The following is a 26,282-nucleotide window of genomic DNA, read 5'->3' on the forward strand; positions in this document are numbered from 1 at the left end:
ACCATGTTGGCCTGGTTAGTCTGTTCAGAACAGGCTGGACCGGAATGAAAGAGTGAACCTGCCTTTACGACAGAACAGTTTGAAGGAATGCCGGCGCACCTGTCAGACCTCATTTACAACACTGCTTATTAGCCGCACCGCCCTTTCATACGGGAATTTACTGGCCCCAAAATCTGCCTTTGAGTTGACACTAAAAGCAGCTACAGATAAAATGTGTATGTGAGTCTCTGAACTTTTTACCTCACACCAAAAAACAGCACAACATAAAAGACCCCAAAATAAATATCAATCATTAAAATAATTTTATTCGATGTTTGAGGTAAGAATCTTTTGTACCAAGGATCAATAGTTTTGTTTCAATGCAGGACCTGAGCTTTGTTTTTTTTATTGGTTACAAAGATAGCTACTGAACGTTCTGTTCGATACAGCATCACCTATGTCTCAAAACCTCAGATGGTACCACTCAGTGAATTTACTCGGTGCATGATTCAGATCTTATTGAAAGCAGCCACGTCCATAGACTGAACATAGTCCTCAAAAGCGGTAATGGCCTCCTCCAGCAGATCTGTACCCACTTTGTCATCCTCCACTACGCAGCCAATCTGGAGCTTCTTGATGCCGTAGCCCACCGGGACCAGCTTGGACTGCCCCCAAAGCAGTCCGTCCATGGCGACGCTGCGGACGCACTCCTCCAGCTTGGCCATGTCCGTCTCGTCGTCCCAGGGCTTGACGTCAAGCAGGATGGAGGACTTGGCGACCAGAGCTGGCTTCTTGGACTTCTTGGCAGCGTACTCCGCGAGGCGCTGCTCCTTGATTCTCGCCGCCTCTGCGCTGTCTGCCTCGTCGTCCGAGCCAAATAGGTCAATGTCGTCGTCATCTTCATCACCAGGGGCGTTTGTCGAGGCTGAAGCTGGGAGGACAAACTGACTCTTTGCTGACGGGAGGCTCTCTCTTTCTCTCCGGAAGGACTGGATGTGCTTGTACCAGCGCAGGAGGTGGCAGAGGGTCGTTGAGGGAGCAGAAGGGATGGCATCGAACATCGCCACGTCGGCTTGAGATGCTGAAAAGCCTTCCATGTAGCTTTTGTCTGCTAGAAAATCATCAAGAGCTTTAAGAGCAGCTGGCGTGCTCATGTCACCAAACACAGTTTTTGTAGATGTTGGGCAGGAAGCCGGTGCCTGCCGGGATTCACTTTGCGTGGGGAACTTGTGCTCGATGACTTCCTGCATGGGGACGTCGTGTGTGAGGAGGGTTTCAGCAGTGTGGCCACTGGAAGAACCAAGGCAACAGGTAATGAGTCACTGGGTTTAATTACCATGAACTAACCCCCAAGGCACAAGGGATCTAAATTAAAAACAAGCATGCATGTACAGGCCCAAACACAGATGCGGACCATTCACGTCACAAACACAAAGGAGTCTTGTTAATTTTTAATTCTTCTGACTTTAGTAGAAAGAGCCGTGTTACTGACATATCAAAAAGTAAGATGGCTCCACACATGGTCCCTTTAGTTTAGAGACCATATCACACTGCAGGCAAACAAACCAAACAAGTGATATCTGTTAAACAACTTTCAAGCCTCTTATTTTCTCCCAATTGATCTCAATGCTTTCTGAGAATCTACATTTACATGCATTTAGGGATTACGGGCTTAAGTTAAGGAAGGTGGAATCACAGGAAGGGCTCGACGTCGATCTCCAGGGCCGAGCAGGGCATGGTCAGCTCGAAGCGGTTGATGACGTCTGGGTGGAGAACTCCGAGGCGGCCGACACTCTTTCCAAGGACAAAGATCTCTGCACAGCGACCGGGGAAAAAAGTGGAATCTAAAAGAAAACGGGGAGAAATTAAGCCTATAGAAATCTAGGAAGACACCATTTCACATATATCCAGCTTTCTGTTTTCTACATGGTTTAGTCCAATTTTAAGTACTACATTGATTGCATTGTTGTGTATGTACTCTCCTGGTCACATGTCTTTGGACCTCTGTATTTAAATCACTTTCAGCTGTAAACAACAAAACAAAATGGTATAATCCTAAAAGCAATTTCTGGAGTAGTCAAGGACAGTTTTCCCGACTCCCTAAAGAGGCACTTGCATCACTGCTCGCCTGTTATTTCATCGCTTAATTAAAAGAGGAGTCCTCCTTCGTATCCTCAGGGATTCCAGGAGATGATGGGAAATTGAATAAGGAGACAGTTAGGTATTCGTGACACGGATCAGAGGAGAAATATTACAAATACTGGTCATTTATTTCCCATGTAGTAAAGGTATCTCTAGAATGAACACTAATATTCCCTTGACAGGTGATCAAAAAAACAAAAAAACAGTTGCAGAGTATATTTACAACTATAAAATCTTCTCCTAGGCTGATTGTGAAATTATTATTATAAGTGGTGCATTTGGTTTTGTTTTAGTCTCTGTATGTACCACATTTGTACTCATTTGGATTTACATGTAATTCTCTATACACTGATGCTATGGATCACATAGGAATTCAGATTTTAAATATTTGTTATGATATAAAGTTCTAAATGAGGATGATTTGGAATACCACTGAAAATGTTTCTGCAGGCTTTAAAAAGTTTAATTCAAAACGCTTCCTCATAACAGAAGACGAGGTGAAGTAACCTAGTAGAGAAGAACCCTGAATAGTCTTTCCCAGAGAGAAGTTAAGGCTATCTTCCAGAAGTAGGAATACAAATTTGATGACGTGGTTATGAGGCTGATAAGTATTTTTTAATATCAACAATTGACAGAACAGTAAAACATAGACTGTTTATGTGAAAATGTCACAGGTCGTTACTCTGAGGAAACTGCCAACAGAGGCCATTTGACCATAATTGGATTTTCTCTCTCAGTTACTTCCACACACACTAAAGTACACATTTCTCCTCCTGATTCAAATCTGATGGTCTTGTGTGTCAGGACCAAAGGTCACTTCAATCCAGATGGAATAAAAAGCCTCCATCGATACTGAGATGAACCCACTCTTGCCAGAGTGAGAGGCGTTCGCTCACTTTTTCCAAACATGCAGACAGACAGAAAGACGGACTTGTCAGAGACCGAACGAGATACAAGGGTTGGCATGACAACAGCCCCACACGCAGGGACGTGGCTTTCTCCCATGGTGCACTGCTTCTTCCCACGCTGTCTTGCTAATGGCTTCCAGAGCCCACTGCTTAGATGTTCACTCATCACTATGGATGAAGGCTTATAAAACACATGGACTGAGCTTTCTCTCTCCCTGTGTGTGCGCGTGTGTGTGTGTGTGTGTGTGTATGAGAGAGAGGAGGAAACTCTCACTTCAGTTGCCTGTTGTGTGTCTGTTCAGTGTATTAAATCAGTGAAATGTACTTGCGTCGGTTCACACGTCATCTACTTGTACCATGAGAGGGATGCCATGGCAACACTATAAATAGCCCTCTTAAATAACCAATCAGTCAATGGAAATCGTACACTTGAGCCGGGCCAGTTTCCGCCCACTCTCCTCCAACTTTCAGCTGAGTTTTCAGCGGAAGGCAGACATGGACAGTTACATCAGATAACAAATATGATTGGTTGATAATGAACTCATTTTGACAACTGTACAGAGAACTCACAAAAATTCGAAATAATGCCTCACTCTGTGTAAGAGGCTGCTGAACACAGGAAGTGGCTCTATAGCAGGGGTGCCCACACTTTATAGGGTTGTGAGCTACTCTTGAAACGACCAGCTCAACAAGATCTACCGACCAAATAATGTTGGCAAATTCGGTGTAATACACAGTATTGTGTAATAATGTGTTAGCTCATCTGTCCATTCTTATCTTGTGAAGATATGTTCACCTAAACAATATAGAGCGTTATGTATAATATAATTGTTTTTAAAAACAACAAATCATTCACAATACTGCTGGACACATGTTGCCATGAAAGATGTCCCCCCCCCCATTACATCCCCACTACACAGAAGCACGTGGGTGTACTGTGATTGGTGACATCTGTCCGTCTTCATCATTCTAATACATTTTGGATTAAGCTTGGCGAGTTGGTCAGGAGTGGGGTCATGAGCTGCATGATTCATTTATTTATTTTTAATCCATCAAAGTCTAGATCAAGGTTCTAGCCTAATGCTAATGCATAGGAAATAAACAGAAAGCACATAAACAAACATACCCAACCAAATCCATCTGTGGTTCAGGTATTGATTCTGCTAATAACTATTTTCACATGTTCCTGGGCAGGATTGATATCACTAGCTGCACCAAACATATTTCCACAATAAAAATATATTCTGCTCATCAGGTTTCATGTGGCATTATCATTGTACTATTATTTTACTGGCCTGCACCCCCCTTACATACAGTAAGTTATAATATTCATTACTTTGTTGTACATTGTACAACAGTAAAATTCACCTGTGAATAAAAGTTGAAGCTTTTGACACATTTTAATATCATAGAACATTTTGAATATTTAAACTGAATGCAGCACGAGTGTTGCTCTCCAATTGCTTTTCCAGTTTAGTCCTGTTTGACTCAAACAGGCATGGACCAAGACAGGAGCCATTCAATCTTAGCATGGACCCAGACCTAGGGGTGGAGCTAGCATTGTACAATTTTAAGCCACTGCTGTCAGCCGTTTGTAACAAAAAGCTTTAAAAGCCAACTGTACACTCCCTGCTCGACAATACACTGTAGACTTACACAGCGACCAACAGGTAAACAGGAAAGATGTGCAGAAACACAACCTTAAATTAATAAAGATGCTTTTCAGTTTAACGTTGTAAAAAGACAGTGGTTTGCTAACAAGTTCACCATATATACACTTACATACAATACATATTTACCTAAAACAATTGTTCACAACTTCTTTAAACTACCCCAAAGTGGCAAAGTCAGTTGTTGCAGGTTTAAATGAACATAGCAAATCGAAACCTCAAACCCTGAAAATTGGTACTAATCTTCTATTATTCATAGAACAACCTAACAAAGGATGTATGGACCTGGGAACTGCATTGGACACAGTTATTAAGTGAAACACAGGCATATGTCTCTTAAGTGGCTTTTTTCCTCCACTTCTGATTGTCTAACTCGATATTTCATCCCTCCACCGGCTGAGTGGAGGAAACTCAGCTGACATGTATTCCCTCAGCCCCTCACCCTGTCTGTGATGGTGATGGTTAGTCATATGGACACATCCTGAGGGTGAGTGTGTGTGTGTGTGTGAGTGTGTGTGTGTCAGGTAAGCTCTTAGATTGGGTCATGACCTTGTAATGGGGTTAAGGACACACTGACATATGTGGGGGAGATAGGCTAATGGTGCATACAGTGTGGAGGGAAAACAGGAGAGGAAATTAACTGAGTTGGTGAGCTGGGGTTTCTGTGTGTGTGTGTGTGTCCAGTGCGTTAGAGCGCACATGAGAGCATGTCCATTTCAGCTCCCTTGTAAGATGGTGCCTGTCAGATGAACAGTCTTAGCACCTGTGGGTGGGTGTGGTATGTTCCATTCTGTCTTGCTGCTCAGCACTGCAGTGGGTGATGCGGTGCCCCTGCACTCCCCCACATTGCAGACATGCTTATGCCTCTAGCCATCTCTCTGTCTCTCACCTGACCCCCCCCCCCCCCATCTCTTTTTTTTGGACTCTCTAGTCTCCACATCCCTTCCTCTGTTCTTCTGTCTGACTTCACCCTCTCCCCCCCCTCTCTCCACTCTCATTCACTGATACTTGAGCCCATTGATTTGCAGTCTGAACAGCAGAGCCAGCAGAGCCTGAGCAGACATCCTGCAGTGTGACCTTGAAGCATGCGAGCCAAGTGGGAGAGGAGACAAAGACATAAGTGGTGAGGTAGAAAGGATGGAGAGAAAAAACTGAAAGAGGAAGGTGAAGAATCTAAAACTCAGAAGATGTATGAGAGTCTCTTTTGGAAAACAGGAGCCAATTTAGGGCTTTGCAATAAAACAATATCAGTAATTATAACAATATAATTTACACTTGATCTGATGTAATGCTCATGTATTGTACAAGTACACTGAGGAGGTACACCACATTAATGAACAGATTTGTAAAATGTTTTGCCGTTACAAGTGTTTCCTATTAATTATCTAAACTGTGGCTGTCGATCATATCCCATTATTCCAAAGTTTCATACTAAACCAAACACTTACAGAGATCTCGAAGCTAGTTAAATATGGCCAGATCACTGCGACCCAAGTCAAAAAGCACACAGAGAGTCTGCGGCTCAAATCAAACCTTTCTGATCACTAAACTCAAATCATCAAAAAGATGAAACCAAATTGCCTTTCTGTCACTCAAACAAAACTTCTTTACAAATATTAATGTCACATATCACCACTGGTTAATGTGACAAAACTGAAAACCTGTGCTATCTCCATTAGTGAGGAAAGCAGCTTTTCAGAAGCGCATCTCAAAAAGCCTGTATTAAAAAACATGAGCACTGATGCATAATGACTGACCTCCTCATTTCATTCATTCTGATTTTACTTTTACGCAGACGCATTTCATCATTAAAGACACAGTGACATTCTGGAACAGAATTGGACAAAGGGCTCTGTCTGTATCTGTCTGTACCTCTAACATTGAGCCTAACAAGCAGCAGCATTGTACCCATTCAACTTGAAGGTTCACATTTTGTTTACCATGAGGTGCCTATACTTTCCTTTATATTCTTCTATAAAATGAGTTTCATTTTGGAAAATAAAAAGAACTCTGGAGAGTAAACACAAAAGAGACTCTCGTTCCCTTTCGTATGTGAGAAAAGCATCTTGTGACTGGTTTATTGAGTCATGATGAGTTAGTGTTGCGTGTTTCAGTTTTCAATATTCGTCTGGATTTTGATGCAGAGAGAAAGAGATTATATCAGATCCAACAGATGGGAAGGATGAGTGCACACATTACACTATCATTCCTTATGTTATATATATATATATATATATATCTTGTGTTTTATATGGTTTTCTGTTTTAAGATGCACAGAGTTTTACCTGTGTGTGTTAAATGTTGTATATAATGTGCAAATGTTTCTTTTTATCAATGGAAAATATAATCAATGACAACAAGCGCGTTTGATTGGAAAATCTGGACACGCTTTAGTTTTACACAGCACAGGCAACTGCTCTTGTATATAAAATTCTTCGACTGTCTCGAGTGTAGAGCTAATCTTAACTGTCAACCCATGATTTGAGTTCATTCTAAGTGTAATAAAAATGGAAACTGCTGCCTCAAGTAAACAGGGAACATAATGTCCTGGAAACAAATAAGGCCTTTACTGTTCATCATAGACTGGATTTACATAATCTAAGTAAAACCTGCCTTTTAACCTTGTGTGACCCAGATTTATATTTTTCACCAGCTTCTACATAAACATCTTGTATATCCAAGGGGCTAAAATCTGTCACTAGGATTAAATCCAGTCTTAAGATACTCACCACCGTCAGTACATTGCTATAGTCATGATTGTTAGTTTCCATCCCCCTCCCCATCTCCCTCCCTGTCTATCCAGCACTCTTACCATCTGCAGCCTGGATGTGGTAGCCCTTGTCCCGGGCAGGCTTCACCTCCAGCAGTTGCATGGTTCGGTCTAGCAGGCCGTGGATCACCTCGAAGCCCGGGCTCTTATTGTAGTAAACAGCACACAAACGCCGGCTGTTTCTCGCTCCAACATCTGGTTGTCAAGATGAGGGGGAGGGAGAGTGAGGAACATTCAAAACAGGAATAAGCCAATGAATGATTTGATACATCAAGTCAATACTGGGTTTTCATTAAAAAATACATCTCTCACCAAGTGTCATTCAACTGCTGATATGAACGCGAATGATATTCATTTTTTGGGTTTATGTCTGGAGACAAATATTTGTCTTTAATAGTTGATTTCTAAAATACTAAATACTATAATAAGAAACTTGTTTTGGTTCTTGACATATTTAAATTGAATCATAAAATAAACTTTTCCATCAGCGAGTTTATCCCTCCTCCTGTGTAAATCTGAAAATATGGATAATTGAATGTTTTGCACTGCAACTGCAATGATTGAATATTGACCAACATATATCAGCTATGGGTTTGAAAATGTGTTTTATTGTTGTGTTAGGCCCTGATAGATTCTCAATTGACCCTTTTTCCCAGGGAAATTTGCAGCCACAGTCTGTACGCAGCCTCTCACACACATACACAGGTTGAATAAATATGAGCACATACCTTTGCTCTCATCCTTCATCACCACATCAGATATCTCAAACAGTTTGAGGGGAAGGGGCATCTTCCTATTGGCAGCTATGGTTTTCAGAAGCCCTGGAAGCAGGGTGGTGCGCGCCACCTGGTGGAGAAATACCAAGGTTCAGTTGAAAAAAATGTGTATAGTCTGTTAGAGAGGAGAAGAGTGCCCCCTTCTGGAACAATAACACTCTAATTTCAGAGCACAGAAATAAAACTAACGCTTGAATGGGTAAACCTTTTTAGGTAAACTATCTTTTAGGCAAAAAGTTGGCATGAAAAAAATCAATTTAGCAATTTTAAATAAATATACCACTTCACTTTCTCTACCCTCTCAAACCATCTAGTTGTGTTAACAGAATCACTGTTTTCTTCTTTACCTGGAAGTCTGCTGTCTTGGGGTTGGAGATTTGCACAGCCTTGATTTCTGAAATCTTCTTACCAAGCTTGTCTGCTATATCTTCTTGAGAACACTAGAGGAAGAGAGGTGTGACACATTCCATGTAGCATTTTTAAAAGGACAGAAAAACAGTGTTTGTATGTTTGAGTATTTGAGTCTCTTTCTTACCAGGGCAAAGTTGAGGGCCTCTGTGAATCCAGCAGCTGCCAGGTCCTGTCTCAACAGTTCTGTCAGTTTATTCAGTGGGAACTATGAACAATATAAAGAAAAACACATAAGCACACACAACATATTTCACGAGACACACAGCAAACATGCAGAAGAAAACCCAGGTACCTGGTTGGCTACGGTGTAGGTGCGTGGTGTGGTGTGGGGGATGTTGTTGAAACCGTAGGAGATGGCAGCGTCTTCCATGATATCACAAGCATGGATGACATCTGAGCGTGTGGGTGGGATCTCGACCTCCAACTCATCACCAACACCTGTAGCCTGGGAGCGGAGGCACATCCTGGTCAGCAGCTGGGCGATTTTCTCAGTTGATTCACTGTCAGGGGAGAAGACATGAACAGTTTTGTCAAGAAGTAAGATGTATCGTGTTACTGAGGACACAATGACAGCAAACAGCCAATGAGCAAATAGCTGTTTCAAACTAGAATTTTATTAAGTTTAAAATAAGTGAATGGTTTCTAATTACAGGAAATAAATAAATTGTAGCAAGGGCAAACATAAGCTCCGGCTCAACTGGTAGCATTAAGATTATTCAGGATTACTTTGGCAGGTATTTGGCACTGACTAATTGCCCGTTACACGGCACACACTGTGGCAGGGTCTGCTAAAGTGGGGGCAGTAAACCATCCAATCCCGTGGCTTGTATCGCTCATGTGACAATGCCTGTCAACTCAGGAGCAAACGCTTGTAAAATGGCTGACACTAACAGCGCTAATGATACAGTGGAGACATGTCATCAAAAGTGTGAGAACAAGTCTTCAAGAAGAGAGTTAGCTGCAAACTGTGTAAATCTGATTTCACAATGAAGAGCTACATAATACCACGGGGGAATGAAAACATGTTGGGAGGCTTCTGCTTCTCCCTTATCTTCTTCTCTCGGTTTACTGGAGGAAAGTTAAAAACATCCTGCCACAGTGATGTTGGGCTGCCGTTTCATGTTAAATCAGCTTAACACAGGTTTTCTTTGAGATTTGAGATTAAACACACACTTTTAACGACTGTCCCTTCCCTGACAAAGAGAGGAGAGAGAGAGAGCAGCAGTGGTAGAGACACCTGTAGACTGAATGAAGACAGGGATCACTAAACACAAAGCAGTGTCGCAAAGACACTCAATTTCATTTTGTTCTAAAGCACAAAAACAACCTGCTGATGATGTTGCATCGCTTAGATTTATATAAATACAGGGATGAATTCAGCTCAGTGCAGCTGGTCTGCTGTCAGCCACAGATTGGTATCAGACGCATTCAGGACAACAGTCTATGTGACTAATAGAAATCACTGTATTACATTTTTATCAACAGTCTCACTGTCTGTTGACTGAACACTGTGGATTTAGTTTAAGTTGTATTTAGTCTTGGTACTGCAGAGGCCTATTAAATACTGAGCTTCATCAACTTTACAAAGTTTAGAATTGTCATGGGTTGTGTAAGGCAGTGCCTGTTAACACCAGTAAGTCACAGACTTTGCTCAGAAATGCAGAAATTTACAAAAAGAAATCTGAAACATTTACCAGCAGGTACTTTCCAAACTAGTATATCAAGTATCTCAAGTATTATACTTAGTACAACCACATAACTCACTTGATGCCGACTTTGCGGTTGATGAACTCGCTGGACAACTTCTCCGTCCTGTACGCCAGCTCCTGAAGTACGAACAAGGAAACAGTAGCAGAGCGTCAGAAGACAAGAAAAGTATTTCAGCTAATGTTTTAAAAGACAGGATACAATCTATATGATTGAAGTGAGTACAGTACTGGATATATGCAGGTCTTGCCATCTGGGTAGACCACCTCAGCCTCCTCTACCCTGAAAGAGGAGGAGATACAAGTTTGTTTTAACTAAAAAATAATAGAGTGAAAAACAAAGCCTGTAATTGAGGTCCAGCAGTTGCATTCAACAGCTGTTGGCTGTGGAATCATTCAGGTTTCTGGGATCCACAATCTCCCGGAACCTGAAGTGGGAACCCAACATCAATAAAATCCTCAAGAAGGCCCAGCAGAGGTTGTACTTCCTGCGCCAGCTTAGGAAGCACAACCTGCCTCAGGAGCTGCTGATCCTGTTTTACACTGCAGTCATCGAGTCTGTTCTGTGCACATCCATAACTGTCTGGTTTGGATCGGCCACCAAATTGGATAAGAACAGACTCCAACGGACAGTCAGGTCTGCAGGAAAGATCATCGGTGCCAACCTGCCCACCATCCAGGACCTGTACACATCCAGAGTCAGGAAACGGGCAGGAAAGATCACTGCAGACCCCTCTCACCCTGGACACAACCTTTTCCAACTCCTCCCCTCTGGTAGGCGCTACAGATCGCTGTTCAACAAAACCACCAGACACAAAAACAGTTTCTTCCCCCTCGCCGTCTCAATACTGAACAGTCAACCCACTCTGGCACTGTGCAATAACTATATTATAATTATATTTAATTATTATCACTCTCACTGGATAATTGTAATATGCACACCTGAACTTTTTTCTTAGACCGTCGCACTGTTCGGACTGTTTGTATTGTTTTGTTTTGTTATGTTTGTTTTTGTGATGTGTATTCTGTGTAAGCACCTGAGAGCCACTTTACCGAGTCAAATTCCCTGTTTGTGAAAACTTACTTGGCCAATAAACCTGATTCTGATTCTGAAATGTAAAAGCTTGGACTTTTCAAACACCAGCATATTATAATTGTCTACCCTCAGCAGGTTTACTTGAGACAGAGGAGTGACTTACGTGAAAGGCTGTGAACAATACTCGCTGAACATGGTCACCATCATGTCCAAGACAATCTTGGCCTGGAGAGCAAGGTCAGATTAAAGTCAGGTTCTTGTCACATCTGTGACAAAACTTGTTTTTCTTCTTGTTCTCCACTCAGTGTTACCTTGGTCACGTCTGTGGCCGTGCACTCGATGAAGACGTTCTTTGTCTTTAGGCTGATTTTTGAATGGTCTCCTGGAAAATGAATGACAGAAAGCTTTTGATTATTTTATCAGTTTCTCTAATGTTGGCTCTCTATGTATTCATGATTTTCTGTTGCATTAAGTTAACACTCTGTCCAAAAAATAAAATAATTTGTTCGTTGTTTATTTGCTGCTAAGAATCACATAAAGCAGCATTTAACTTAAACATTGAATGTTGTAACTCCAAACACACTGTGTGTAATACATTGTGGTAACAGGAGCAGAAATGAGAACACTTGCCATTGATGATGGGAGGCATGGAAAGGACGATGCCGTTGCTGTCGTAGATGACAGGGTACGCAGGCTTGTCTTCAACAATGTGAAGGTAATGCCTCAAGTGGCTGTCTGTCTGTATGCACCAGGAGTACAAAACAGCATTAGCAGCAAAAGAAAAGAAAATATGCTTATCTAACAAATGTCCAGTAAACTAGCTGTGTACCTTGTAGAGGCTCATGAGCTGAGTGGCCGTGAAGTCTTTGGTCTGGTTCAGAGGTTTGAAGCAGATGTCTCCAGGGGGTTTGGCTGTGTAGGTGAAAGGACCAGAGATGGTGTCCAGGTCATGAGTCCCGATCGCCACCAGGCTCCTCTTCCTTCAAAAAATATTATTGATTGAATTATCGGCTGAATACATAGAATTTTCTTTACATTGTGATATCTGCATCTGCTCTTATCTCCACAAGTTCTCTGGACTTCTTCGTCAGCGTTGTCTTCATCCTGCGATATTTATTATATATTTATATACATTTTTTTTGTTTTGTATTGCATCCGTCGCGTGTTACGGATGCACGCCTGCTCGTTAGCAGTGAATCCACTTGCTGTTTCTCACAAGAGCTCATTTGTACATTATCCAGACTTTTTTACTTCATATAGATTGCTGTTTGGAGTGGATAGTCCTAAAAGGAAACCTGTGACAAACTGGCAACAGCTTGTTGCGGAAGAATATTTTGGGACTCCTAAAGATACATTTAGACAAGTAGAAAAAACTGTTGTAACACAGTGTTTGGAGAAGTCTGACATATGTTTACTGCATATTTTGAAACAAAAAAGCATATTAAGAGCCCTTTAATACTTTTGTGTGTTAATTGAGTTCTACAGCACAGACACATGATTAATATCAGCCTCTGACAGACAACATTTGTCAGAGGTGAGTAATTTTCGTTTTCAAACATAACCGTAATGTGGAGGAAATCTTAGTGTTTCATGCGGCCTGACCTGCAGATGTTTTGATGGAGTTTGTCCTGCAGCTCAATGAAGCTGTCATAGCGCTGCTGCGTGAAGGTGATGTTCCTCAACACCGCTGCCACAGCATGGGGTCTCACCTCTGCTGTCTGCTCAGAAATAAAAGAACAAACTAATTGACCACCATACAAAAACACTAATGTATTTGATATGTAACTTTAACCGATCTTAACTTTAGGCCACAAACTGCAACTTTACATTAGGAATTATTCCACCCACCTCCTTAGAGATGATCAGCTTCTGACGCTCGCCGCTGACTGGGCTGACACGTCTGTAACGAGGTGCCTCCATCCTGTGACACAAAATCAATCTTTAAACATCAACTCTACATGCACCACACAAAGACAATGGAGAATAAATACACAGGCAACACAGATAAAATAAGACCTCAACCATGGAAGAAAATGTTTTCTGGTAATCAAATGATACTCCTAAATTGGTGTCTAAATAAAACCCATCTTCCATCATTTATATATATATTTAAGGAGGCTTAACAAAAGATAACTTTGGAAATCTACTGACTTGTTCTTGAAGACCTGCAGACCACGGACCAGCCCCTCCAGACAGAGCAGGTCATAGCGGTTAGCTGGCACATCGATCTTGTACAAGATGACGTCAGAAGCTCCAGATGCCTTGGAGTCACCCTGCTCTCGGATTAATATCTCCTTCTCTGAGGTCTGAAATATCATACGACAGCAACAATGAAAAACATTTTCCATTACAGCAACAATGTAAATACTCTGCAGCATAGGACGAGGAACTGCAAATTCATCACGCAATCAGAAACTCTAATAAAACTATCTTTTAAAGTTATCTGTGGGTCCATGCATGTTTGTGAGTATTACTACTATTATTAGTAATATTGAATTCATGGTAGAGTTACTCAAATAGAGCTACATCACTAAAATGTGTTTTCTTGAAGATTATGTGACATGATGAAATGATGTTTGTGTTGTCTTCAGACTCTTACTCCCTCAATCTAATGGTTTCACATAGAAAAATAAAACGCACACCATGAGAAAGGTCTCACTTATTTTTATCAGGAAACCACTTGGAGTCATTTACTCACAATTTCATCCAGCTCCAGTCCAAACTCAAAACACAGCTCGTCAAACTCCTCATCAGCTAAAACACAAAGCAACAGCCATCAATACAAAACAGGTTTATTACGTTAAATACTCAAAAGTGACTTTTTTTTTTTCCTTAGGCAATCATCTTTAAATGACAGGAGCCAAGGAAATGATGCAATCCCGTTATCATCCTATTCACACACGTCACTACCGTTTGAAGAGAGTCTAAGGTCACTATTTCATTCTCCTCACAAATTGTAAGAATGTCCAAATTAATAATTGGCGTGAATTCCCATTAAAATTATATTTTTCATTCAGTGCAGGCACAGCAAACCCAGATCCAGCTAGGTTGAGTTAGCTGCTGCGCTGCTAGCTACAAGGCAACGAGTCCAGACATTCCTCTGACTTCCTCTGTCTTTAAGAGCCACTGGGATATTCAATAAATAGACCGACAGTTTGTCCACAGTTTGGAAATGTATGAAATACCACTAACTGTATTTTCTGCCCAAAGCTCTGAAGAGAAGATCCCTTTTCACTCCGACAGTCGGCATGTTGGCAGCTAATCCTACACAGCCCAGTGAAAAAGGACCCCGCCAGCCGGCCCGGGCGCAGCTGTCTGAACGGTGCCTGACTGAAAAGCAGTTACAAACATTTAAGGATACAGAATCAGAATCAGAATTCTTTAATTGCCTAGTATATTTACACATATAGGAAATTGCCTTGGTGTGGTTGGTGCATTGGACATAAAAACTACAATCTGTCATAAAACAATACAGTAAGAACAATACATAAATAGTGGCACGTGCTGTGCTAAGCTGCAGTGATTTGGGGATGGTACCAATAATATATAAAACACAGTGTTGTTAATTTGCGAACAATATCATAAATTCAATCTCAAATTTGGCGTCACTAATGTATTAATTTTAACATTTAATTTAGGTTAATTTGATGAGTACACAAATAGCATTAGTTTAAAAAATAACTTGATTTAAATGTACTTAAAAACAATTGATAGGCTCCAGTAATAAAGAAAGTGATATAAAAAGTTGGCATCAGAATGTCTTGAAACTTTGAAAACCACAGGTGTCATTATATGATTTCATATCACTTATGTGTTCAGTTCAATTCTAGTGTCATTGCTGATTTTGTCGATTAGACCTTGAATTTTAATTATTCACACAAAAAGGGTCAATGAACATTAATCAGCATTCATACAAATATAAATGCATCCAATTAAATGTTCTGGTGTTGATCCTGCAGGGATTATTCCAATACTTACATTGTCAGTGAACCGGCTCTGCCTGTCTCTCTGTAATACTTCAGCATTCCACTTTATTACCCTGCAGAGTGAGTCATCACACTGAGCTACACACACTTTCACAGCTCAGTGCTTTCTTTAAAAGTCGACATTAAAAAAGCTTTATATTCACAGGGCATGACATATAGTAGTATATCAGATAATCACCTCCTGCTCTCAGTTCACCTTCCCTATGTTTAAGAGTCCACTTCAAACCTTCCTTTTAGATGAAGCTTATAGTTAGACCTGGTTCAGGTCTGTCTTGTACCTGCTCTCAGTTCTGGGTCTTGACGAGGGACACTTGACACACAGAACTTCTCTTTCCTCCTCTTCCTCTTCCTCTTAATCACATTAAAGTCTTATCAATAAGTGTTGGAGTCCTTTTGCTTTATTTTAACTAAATAAAATTTGCATTGTTTTTATCCTCGTTTATTTTGGAGTCTATTGTTTTATTTCTTGTATTTATTTGCTGCCTATGCTTAGTGTTCAGATTTTATTTGACAATAAATCAATAAATCTGAATTTTTTGCCTTCTTCTTCTTCTTCTTCTTCTTTTCATCAATAAACCCCATCATTGCACTGCAGAAATGTTCATATAAATCCAGCTGTGACATTGAAATTTGAACTCTGCTTGGCCAATAATCAGACATCCTGAATGCACATTGCATATCTAATCTTCTTGTCTTCTTATTTTAAATTGTTTCTATATTTATTGTGTGTGTGTGCGTGTGTGTGGGTGTGTGGGTGTGTGTGTGTGTCTGACCGTCAGTAACCCACAGTCACCTCTTGCCCTGCTCTCATTGTTTGGGCTCTTCCCCTTGCACGCGCCACCTCCGCGAGTCCAATCATAACGAGGGGAATGACAACCCCCCCCTCCCCCCCTACACTCTGCTCAATCACTTCCGGGCTCGGGAAGCGGAGGAAACGCGGCACCGGCGACAAATTAAGAGCCTGTTGTTGTATTAATGCCGGAGAGACGCTGCCGCTGCCTCCAAACACAGAGCTGCCAGACACCGGGCTGTGGCTGCCGTCCCCCCGCCGCTGAGAGCTGGATCACCCGCTGACAGACAGACACAGAGCCGGGAGCCGGGGACCTTCCACCGGTGAGTTTTCACCTCGCTCCGGTGTCGTTTTACCGACGCGTGTTTGGTTTCTACCGCCCAGATGTGCGCGGATGCTGCGCTCACGTCAAGCTGCCCGGGCTGGACAGTGGAGACCTCAGTTGAAGCATCGGGGGGAATTCTAGAAGAAATTTAAATGGTTGACTCTTTTTTTTTTTCTTGGTGATTCCGAATCTTGCGCGATGCAGTAACTTCATAAAGTTATTAACTCAACCAAAGGGCAGAAATACTCTTGTGACTACAAAATAAATTCATTTTAAATTACCCTCAGGTAAATGGCCATGTTTTTTTTACCTGTCACCTGTTGCTAGTGACATCTTGTTAAAAGTCACATTTAACAGCTGCTGATCAGACCTAATGTGTTTTAGTAGAAGTTTTGTAATTCAATTTGATGATATGTTCCGTACTCAATTTTTTGTTGTTATTACCATTGACAGTACGGTTGCAATGATGAAAACATTTTAACATGTGAAGTTTAACCGTTTTATTTTGAAATTTAGTACCGGAATTTGTATTAACATTAATGCTGGTTTGACATCAGTCAGACAGACTGGGAAGTTGCAGTGCACTGCTGAGACCATTGAAATCCCTCATTCATTTAACTCATTCTTTGTTCTCTCACTACCGAGATTTACAAAGGGTCAACACCAAAAATACTTGTCACAATGACTGACTAATAATCATTGATTGATTCATGAAGTTAATTTATTATAAACGTTTTTCTCATTTCTTGCTTGTACACATTTATACAATGAAAAAGTAGGTGAAACTTGTTGCAGCATGCAGTGAATCAAAGGCCCCAAGTGACAATCTGTGTCACCTCACAGTAATCCTCGCCCACATTTAGAACCTCTGGCGGTTGGCCTCTGTTTACTCAGCTGAAGTGAGCTGGCCTGTGGCAGTGGTTATCAGGTCACACCATGCAGGGATTGTACTATGTGCTCAGAAAACACACAAACACTCCTCCTCTTCCCTGGAAGCCACATGTCTCAGACGCCGGAGCGAGGCGAACACAAGTCTGCATTATTACGGCGTTATAATAACAAATCTGAGGTCAATCATTTTTTAATATCCCAATCTGTTTAAAAAGGTCAACGTTTTCTCAATCCACGTGTAATGAAGACAATCACAGCAAATCAGATGCAGTTGAAGGATTGTTAGCAGCTCCAGCAACACATTTAGATCAATTTCAGAGGCATATAGCAGAGAGAGGATTAGTTTGGGGGCCGGCATGTGTGACAATAGTTTGTCACCATGCACACACACACACGGAAGCAGAGAAAAGCTGCAGTCTGAGCCACATAATCCGACCAATTGTGTTTTGTGCTATTTTGCGAAATCACAATTAAAACTTGTATTTATTGTTTCGCAAGCTTCTGATTATGTCATTATTTAAAACAGGCAAACGCAGTTCTTGTATGCAAAATTGTTCTGCACCCACATCCCCTACCCACACGTACAAACACATCACATGCACCTCCCTTCACTCACACAAACACACACACATACACACTCACAATCTGACCCTGTGGTGTGTTGGTGCGTCGTTTCACCACAATGGCCACGTTGAAGCTTCTGCAAGACTTCAGCCCGCCTGCTTAGCCGAGTGGGTGAAAGCACAATGACGTTGACTCACAAAGACCCCATTGACACAATCTCTTGAGGAAGCAATGATTCCCTCATGCACACAGACACACACACACACAAACACACGAATGAGCCTGCTCACGCCACTGCTACGTAGACCATGCCACAATATTACTCCATTTAATCCAGTGGGTGGAGGCTGCCTGCAAAGCGCCTGCTCATTGCATTAAGCCACCCATTAAGCCACTACCAGTTTGCACATTGCTAAATGCTTCTTGTTCTTTAAATGAAGAGATTAGAGTCGGGGCTCGCTTGTGTGCTGCTGTGGTGCAAATTAGGGTCTTGACCTTTTGCTGGGACAGGAAGGTGTTGGCCCTTGTTAATCAGGTTTTGTGTGGTTTGACCTTTCAGATAGCCCCAGCCTGCTTGTCATGGTTGGTTAATGGCTGATCAGCACAGTAAGCCATGCATATAGATTTGGAATGATGTGCTACTCACACAGATCCATGTTAGGATCTTTGCCTGCAGTCATGCATACAAAAAGGCGTTCAGCAGACATTCCTATTATTCTAGCTTTTCCAGTTGAGGGTCCCTCCCTTCTGTGGCTACATCTCCTTATCTGCCACTGTGTGATCTGACCACTAGTACCTGGCACAGCATAGTAGCTTTCATAACACTTAGTTCAACATTATACTGGTCGAGGCAGATGACCGAGTCGGGTTCTAGAAACTTCTTCCAGTTAATGAGGGAGTTTTTCTCTCCACAGTTGCAAAAGTGCTGCTCATTGCGGGAACTGTTGTTTTTCTGTATAATGTGTTTAGGTCTCGAACTAACGTGCCTAGAGTTAATGTGTAATATGATTTGGCGCTATACAAATATAATTTATTTATTATTTTTTATATACAGATCAAAAAAAATATTAAGTGTATAAAAATGCTCCAACCAATTCAGTAATGTTTAGCTCTTCCAGACCCACTCCAAAGTTCCTGAACTTCTGAGATGTAGTTCCCCCCCCGAATATTCAGGCATTTTACTTTAATTCCTGGTCCTTCACTAATTTAGTTCCTGCATAGGTTCCTTGTTCTGGGGGAAAGTTCCTGGGGTTGAAACACGGCTTATGTTGCTTTTCTCTGGTTTAAATCATAGTCATGATTATACAGTGTAAGTCCACTTCAGGCTGATTTGCTTCCCCATATAATAAAAAAACAACAACTTTTGAACACAGTGCTTGGAGGCGAGGCTGAGACACACATTTCATCAGGTTAGTCAAATAAAGTAAACAGCTCGTCGCCTCCAGAGTTTCCTGTTGTTTAAGACGATAGTCACGCCGAGCCGGTTGAACCGCCAGCACAGGCGGCTGGTGCCGAAACAGCTGCGGCTAAACCGTCTATGAGGAGTGAGGTGGTCCAGAGCCCATCGAACCACCGGCATAGATGGCTGTCTAAGTCAGCGGTCCAAAGTGTGTGTGCTTGTGTGTGAGACAGCAGAGGATGGGTATGCCTTTGAATGGTAGACGATGAGGTTTTGTGGGGATTAGGGGGTGTTAACCTTTTCAAATAAATGTCATCTTGTAGAGATATCCAAACAATTGACGTAAGCATTGGCCCCTGAAAGGTTGAAGATGGTTTGAAATGCTGGGTGGCATACTGAGCCATATTCAATCCACAAAGGTAGATTAATTTATCAATTTGGTAATAAATGTGATATGAAGACCAACAGTAATACATTAACTTTTTACTTAAAGGTCAGATGCTTGTTTTATGCTTGGCAATGGGTGTATTTTATTTAATTGAAGCTGTTCCAGCCTTGCATCCAGCCTAATAGCTATATTTATATAAAATGTACAGCTGACCTAAGTCATCTTCATAAAACCACAGTGTTTTATGCAGTCTGCCATCGTCCTGCTCTCTGAATTCTTATCCTCTAGTCTGAGAGTTTTTTTTACTGTAGTTGAACCCACTGATCCTCTGTGGCCTCTATTTCAACCACCTTAACGTCTGTTAAAAAAAAGTCAGTGTACAAGAGACAGTAAGGTAACCAGTGTACACTGGGTGATAAGATGTGACAGGGTGCATTATCAGTTCCACCTTTGTGTATGCATTTTGATAAGATGTGGTGTCCAGTGATGACGCAAGGCTTCCTTGGTGAGTAACGAGAAACCAGGCAGAACAATGGTGCTTTAAAAAATGGAGTCAACATCCCACAGGGAACAGATGGTAGTCCAGGAGAGCGCTGCTGGTTAAGTCCTTCATTTATGTATGAGTCTCAAAGGGACACTTGACGGATGAGTGTATTTTGGAGGGCGGCGGGATTCAGTGGCCAGTTATGACAAGGGGGAAGGATGTGGTGCTTCAGGGGAGCAAGCTGAGCCTCTTTTACCTCTAAATAATAAATTACTGCTGTGAAAATAGATTGTTTAGGGGCCTTTTGACAGAATGTGTATGTGTTTACGTGCTCTTTTTTTTGTCCTCCCAAATTGCAAAGACATTTAATGAACAATAGGAATATTAACATGCATAAGGCTTATTTCTGACACTTTGTGTTCAAATGGCAACTCAGGGACCTCATTACAGGGCTCTTAAAGTAGTCTTTCAGTGGTGAGTCCAGCTCTCTCAATCTTAAGAGATGCACTTTTGTAGTTTTGCTCAGTAATCATAGCCAACAGATGCATTACTAAATCATTAATGATCATAATTACTTTCAAGCTCTAAACCAAAGGTACTGAAAAAGTGAACTCTTGAACAAACCTCAGTGTGATAAGAGATCTAAAATGATAGAAACCAGCTTTGAAAGAACATTTATTTGATTTATTTGGGTTAGGGTCACCCTAGTTCTGGCAAAGCATCCAGTTTTACTTTATATCACAACTTTCTATAAACAAATTGTCTAAATATCATAGTTAACTCAGTTAATGTGTGTTTTATACTGTTACTTTTCGTCATTGCTGAGCTTATCCCAGAACTGAGGTTATATATGAGCAGCATTTTGTGAGAGGATTGTTTCAGGGTTTTTCAATGAGGGAGAGGATTTGGTTTAGTTGCTACTTAAACTTATTTGTCGAAATAAAAATAGAAAGAAATCATAATCCAAAGGAAAGCATTTTAATACAGAGTACACTCTATACTCCTATTCAGAACTGAGAACAGTTGTTACAACAGGCACTGGGGTAATCAACCAGACATTAATTCTGGTGTCAAATTTCAATAGCACTGGAAGTATTAGTCACTTATGTGCACACCAAACATTGGAGACTGTCAATTACAGAAAGCTGGTAGTCAGATTAATTATTTATTTATTTATAATGTATTATTGTATCAGATTGGCCCAAATGTAGAAAAAGGTCTACTAAGTATGTTTTGTGGCGGACCTTTAAAGCACATGGTGTGGTCTTCATCAGCTTTTTGCAGAGATAGATGGAAAAAGCTTGTTAATGAACCTTGAGTTGATAAAGTTTTGTCAAACTTCACTAGTTCAAGTTTAAAAGTGAACTCTCAAGATCAGCTAAGACCGTAAGGGTAGGAAATTATAGCCTAGTCATATGTGTGTTAATAGGGACCATTCAACATACAACTGGAGTCTTTATTGTTGAAAAAAATATACATTTTAACATTTCCACAGCAGTTTAGCAGGGTCTGTCTGTGTGTAGTCTGCTTGTTCTCCCGGTGTCTGTGTGGGTTCTCTCAACGTTCTCCGGCTTCCTCCCCCAGCCAAAGACATGCAGATTATGGTTAATTGGAGACTTACATTTTCTGTAAGTATGAAAGTCAGAGTGAATGGTTGTTTGTCTCTGTATGCTGGTCCTGTGATACACTGGCGGCCGGTCCAGGGTGTACCCCACCTCCCGCCCATTGTCAGCTGGTTTATAGGCTCCAGATCCCCCTATGACCCTCAGAGCCTGAACAGTATGAATGGATGGACAGTAGTTTACTAAAGTTTCCCAAAGCCATATTGATAACACACCATTATAATGACAATGTCAATTGTGGTATTAGGAAACCTGTTGATCAGGATGATGAGACGACCTCAGAAGTGATGTCAGTTCAGGACTCTGGACAGCTAACACTCTCTGCCAGCACCTACAGCCTCCTTCACCAACCCACTCGTTTGTAGTGAATGTGTGTCTGTTTGCGTCCAGAGATACAGTGGTGTTAAACATCAAAACTAGGATGTTATATAACTTTAAAAAAAACACACACATGTGATGCAGATGCTTTTTACTCAGTTTAGTTAAATGTGTGACAGCCAAACTTATTACACACTCTGTAAATTTTACATAATGGGGTTTAATGGGTACAGTGTGACCCACTACTTGAGCTACAGCTTGTTCTTTACTTTGTACTGATCTGCTTTAGCCATCTTCATCTGAATAGTGGCTTGTAGCCTGTCACACACACTCTCACATGTGCTCATTCAGAAACCACTTTCACACCCTCTTACACTCTCAGTGTCGTTTACGTCTGGTAGTTACATTGCTTCTTTTAAAATGTCCTCCTTGTCATCTCTTTGAATCTAATTTTTCTTCGTTTCCTTCTCTCTGTTCCCCCCTGCATTTTTCTGTCCTTTGCAAAACCTCTTTGCGTTGACCGCTTCTTCATAAACTGGGAACTTTTGACGCACAGAGCCTATATTGGGTTTGACAGTAACAAAAGCTCTGTTCTGCTTTCCGTGAGGTGCTGGAACACATGTGACTCGTCGTTGGTGTGTTTCAGTTTCTCTATGAGTTGATTTTATTTTGGCAACAAGGCTGCAAAAGCTCTGGATCATTATAAGCACGGGAATAATCTAATTTTGAAACTAGTTTAACAGAAAAAAAGAAATAAGAAATAAAAAATATCCGTTGCTTCTCTAACGCCAGATTAATGCCATTTATTTTCCAGGCCTGGTCCATTGTGCTTTTTATAACAGTGTAAATCTCCAAAAGAAAGAAGAAAGTTGAAGGGAGCAGAAGAAGAGAAACACTGCAACAGCAGGAGTTTTCTCACAGCTCATCCTCCACCTCACTCTCTGCCCACGTCATCGCAGCTTCACCGAGATGAAGCTGAAGGAGGAACTGAACCCCTTGCTGCTGCTCCTCTTCCACCTTATGGTGGGGATCTACACCTTCATCACCTTCCTGCCATGCTGCCTCGTCAGCTGGGTCTCGGTGCCAGAGGCAGGGTTCTGCGGCTCAGAGGAGGAGCGAGCCAAGAGGGTGAAGGCCCTCTCTGTGCTGGGATGTCCCGAGGGACCCTACAGGGCGGTGGGGGCAACCAAGACACTGGCGACATCGCTGCAACCTGGAGTTGACACCCTGGATAAGATGTTTGAGTTCGCAGCCAAGAGGTTCCCCCACAGAGACTGTCTCGGGGCCAGGGTGGTGATCAGTGAGGAGGACGAGGAACAGAGCAATGGGAAGCTGTTCAAGAAGGTAAAAAAGCTACATTTTTCTATAGTTGTCAGCACAATAGCAAACAGTAAGAACATAAATAAAAAATATGGTGTAGAGAACTTTTTTAGGGATTTATGTGTTTTAAAATAATAGGAAACAAGCTTGTTTTCATATTCATCGTCAGATCAAAGAGTGATGAAATTGACACAACTCTCACATAGGTTCATGTAATGTAAAGCTACAGCCATGTAGCCAATTAGCTTAGCTTAGCATAAAGAGTGAAAAAGGTAGCTTCATATTAATCAAATACATCTTCCCATGTGGCTTTATGGGTCTTAAAGGACCTAAAGGAATAGTGACAATAGTATATATTTATTTGTTCAAACTAATCCAATCAATAGACCAAAATCAAGACTGTATGTCAATATTCAATGAAATCTGACCTGTCTGCAGCACTCAGCGGTAACAACAAAAAGTTACTACATTTTTTTTGCCCTGCATTATCTCATCCCTCAAATTTGTATCAGCTGCTGTCTAGACTTCCAAACCTCCAGTGAAACTGTTACAGTCATTGTTAACGCTTCTGCTGCCAGTTTGTTAGTCTTTTCAACGCCCTGGATTCCATTGACCTTACAAATGTTGAGAGGGGACAAGGGGACAGAGCAAAGTCTGAGAGAAAGAGAGAGAGAGGTATTTGTTCAAGAGTGTATCCGGAAAAGGAGGGATAAGGGTTGTTTCATAAAAAGAGAAAGTGAATTTCAGTCTGTTTTGTTGAGAACGTAAAACACTTTGTGGGGAATGTTATTGTGTATTCGCTAATACTCATGGCGCCTGTGCAATCGGGAGTTAGCTAACGTTCACTCTGCTGATCTGAACAGCCTAGTCCCTCTAATCATTTAATCCCACTGTTGAAAGTCTGATTGCTGCAAGAGACCACGTCTTAGCTGTTTGAGCTCTGTACAGTCATCGTTACTGTGTGCCTTTCTGTGCCTGTGTGTGCAGTGTGCACTTCCACTTGTTGACCATTAGGAGTCAGTGTAACCTCACTATTTCGTGTACAGCGAGCTCTGACGCGTGTCTGTGGCCATTCAGTGTCACCGGTGTGTGAGTGTATAGCGAAGAGTATTTCCAGAGCACTGTGTTTATCTTCAGAAGAGGAAGTAGCTCTGTTCAGAACAGTGAACTGTGGCTCATTTTCCCGTGACTTTTTTAATATGAAACAGGCCCAACATATGACTGTGGTCATTTAATAAAGTGAACTGAACTCCTGTGGTCAAAAGTACCCACCAACTCACAAAATAGAATTTAAGGGAATCCCTCATATGTTCTGTCTGTTTCACTAATAGTCTACTGGGTATTAAGCCTTTAATTGTACTGACTGTACCATGTGTCTTTCCTTCCTGCTTATATCTTCCTCTTTTTTTGTTATCCCACAGTTCATTTTTGCTCCAACCCAAAAAATAATTCTGCTGTACTCCTACCTCTCACTCTCCCCCCCTGCAGGTGGTTCTTGGTGAGTACATCTGGCGCTCCTACCACGAGGCCTTCACAGCAGCGGCCCAGCTTGGCAGCGGCCTGGCATCGCTGGGTCAGCGGCCGAAAAGCAACATCGCCATCTTCTGTGAGACGCGAGCAGAGTGGCTCATCGCTGCCGAGGCCTGCTTCATGCACAACTTCCCATGTAAGTCCAGGAGCTCTGTGAGTGTGAAATTAAGCTGTGTTACTTTGTCATTTTACTATCTGTTGTATCCCTGTTGATTTGGTGAAGTGTTGATTACTTTGTGTGTGGGTGTTTGTATTCTCCATTATAGATTACACTGTGTATACAATCATTTTGCTGCGATTTGGGCACAAAATTATTCTCTTTGAGGCGACCACTTGCTTCAAATCTGTCATCTGAGCCTAAAAGACGGTGCTCTTTGCTAATAATGTGGTTAAAATGTGTGGGGATGTGGGAGCACAGAGGTGTAGGTGCTTGAAACGTAACAATGTAGCAACTTTGTGCTGGATGAGCAGGTGCACAAAGACATACACACACTAACACACACACAAAAAAACACATACACTAACCCTGACACTATCACAAAAACAAACACACACACGCACAAACAGCAGGCCCAGACAGAGTGAAGGTACATAGCACCTGCATTTCAACACTTGGGTCCTGTGGACTCACACCACATATGATATATACAGTAATGTGTAGGGGGGAGTGTGCAGTCATTGAAAATGTGTTCTATCTTATGTTCTTCCCAGACAATGAGCTGATTTGAAAAAATCAATAATCAGTAATCAATTAATAATTTTCCTTTTATTTAATATTGAAAATAAGCCCGACAGACCCGAACACTACTGACTATTATTAAATTAAGGTTGCAATTAGAAATTATTTTCATTATTGTTTGAATTTATTCGATTTTCATTATTGATTGATTGACTAATTGTATTGAAATAGCTTCTTCTGAGATTTATTTATAACAAAATGAAGCAGAGAAAAGGATTCAAATATATTTCACAACAAATTTGTTATCAGAGTAGTTAGTGATACAATTTCTGTCGATCCACTAGACAATTAATCAACTTATTGATTAAAAACTGAAATGAAAGTTTTCCCTATCGCATTGTTCATCAACCAAATCTGGTTTCAGACATTTCCCATCCAGCCAGATGAAAACTTTCATGTGATGAAACATTGGAAAACAGGCCACATCTGCTTCACTGCACACCTATACAATATACACACATTCTGAAAAACACAACCTTTATTCTGGATCTTTTTAGTCTTGAGATATTTGAACTTGAACATTTTCGT

General features: G+C 41.4%; 2 protein-coding genes across 2 annotated transcripts in view; one reads left to right on the forward strand and one right to left on the reverse strand.

Annotated features, from left to right (window-relative positions):
- Positions 1 to 283: 283 nt before the first annotated feature.
- On the reverse strand, positions 284 to 14,730 carry farsb (phenylalanyl-tRNA synthetase subunit beta). Its single transcript, XM_062386108.1, has 18 exons — positions 14,591 to 14,730; positions 14,097 to 14,152; positions 13,550 to 13,704; positions 13,247 to 13,319; positions 13,001 to 13,116; positions 12,228 to 12,378; positions 12,029 to 12,137; positions 11,710 to 11,780; positions 11,562 to 11,623; positions 10,594 to 10,645; positions 10,421 to 10,482; positions 8,949 to 9,156; positions 8,781 to 8,861; positions 8,593 to 8,685; positions 8,198 to 8,315; positions 7,512 to 7,664; positions 1,676 to 1,823; positions 284 to 1,269 (listed from the first exon to the last, which is right to left on the reverse strand). The coding sequence occupies exons 1-18, from the start codon at positions 14,646 to 14,648 to the stop codon at positions 489 to 491; spliced, it is 2,547 nt and encodes an 848-aa protein (XP_062242092.1). The 5' UTR covers positions 14,649 to 14,730; the 3' UTR covers positions 284 to 488.
- Positions 14,731 to 16,302: 1,572 nt separating this feature from the next.
- acsl3a (acyl-CoA synthetase long chain family member 3a) overlaps positions 16,303 to 26,282 on the forward strand; it is a 29,654-nt gene continuing 19,674 nt past the window's right edge. The window contains exons 1-3 of the mRNA XM_062385332.1: positions 16,303 to 16,497; positions 22,980 to 23,509; positions 24,974 to 25,151. Of these exons, the coding sequence (XP_062241316.1) occupies positions 23,135 to 23,509; positions 24,974 to 25,151 (553 nt within the window). The 5' untranslated portion in view covers positions 16,303 to 16,497; positions 22,980 to 23,134. The remainder of the gene's footprint in view (positions 16,498 to 22,979; positions 23,510 to 24,973; positions 25,152 to 26,282) is intronic.

This window comes from Platichthys flesus, chromosome 4, assembly GCF_949316205.1.
Source record: "Platichthys flesus chromosome 4, fPlaFle2.1, whole genome shotgun sequence".
In the NCBI taxonomy this organism is placed as follows: Eukaryota; Metazoa; Chordata; class Actinopteri; order Pleuronectiformes; family Pleuronectidae; genus Platichthys; species Platichthys flesus.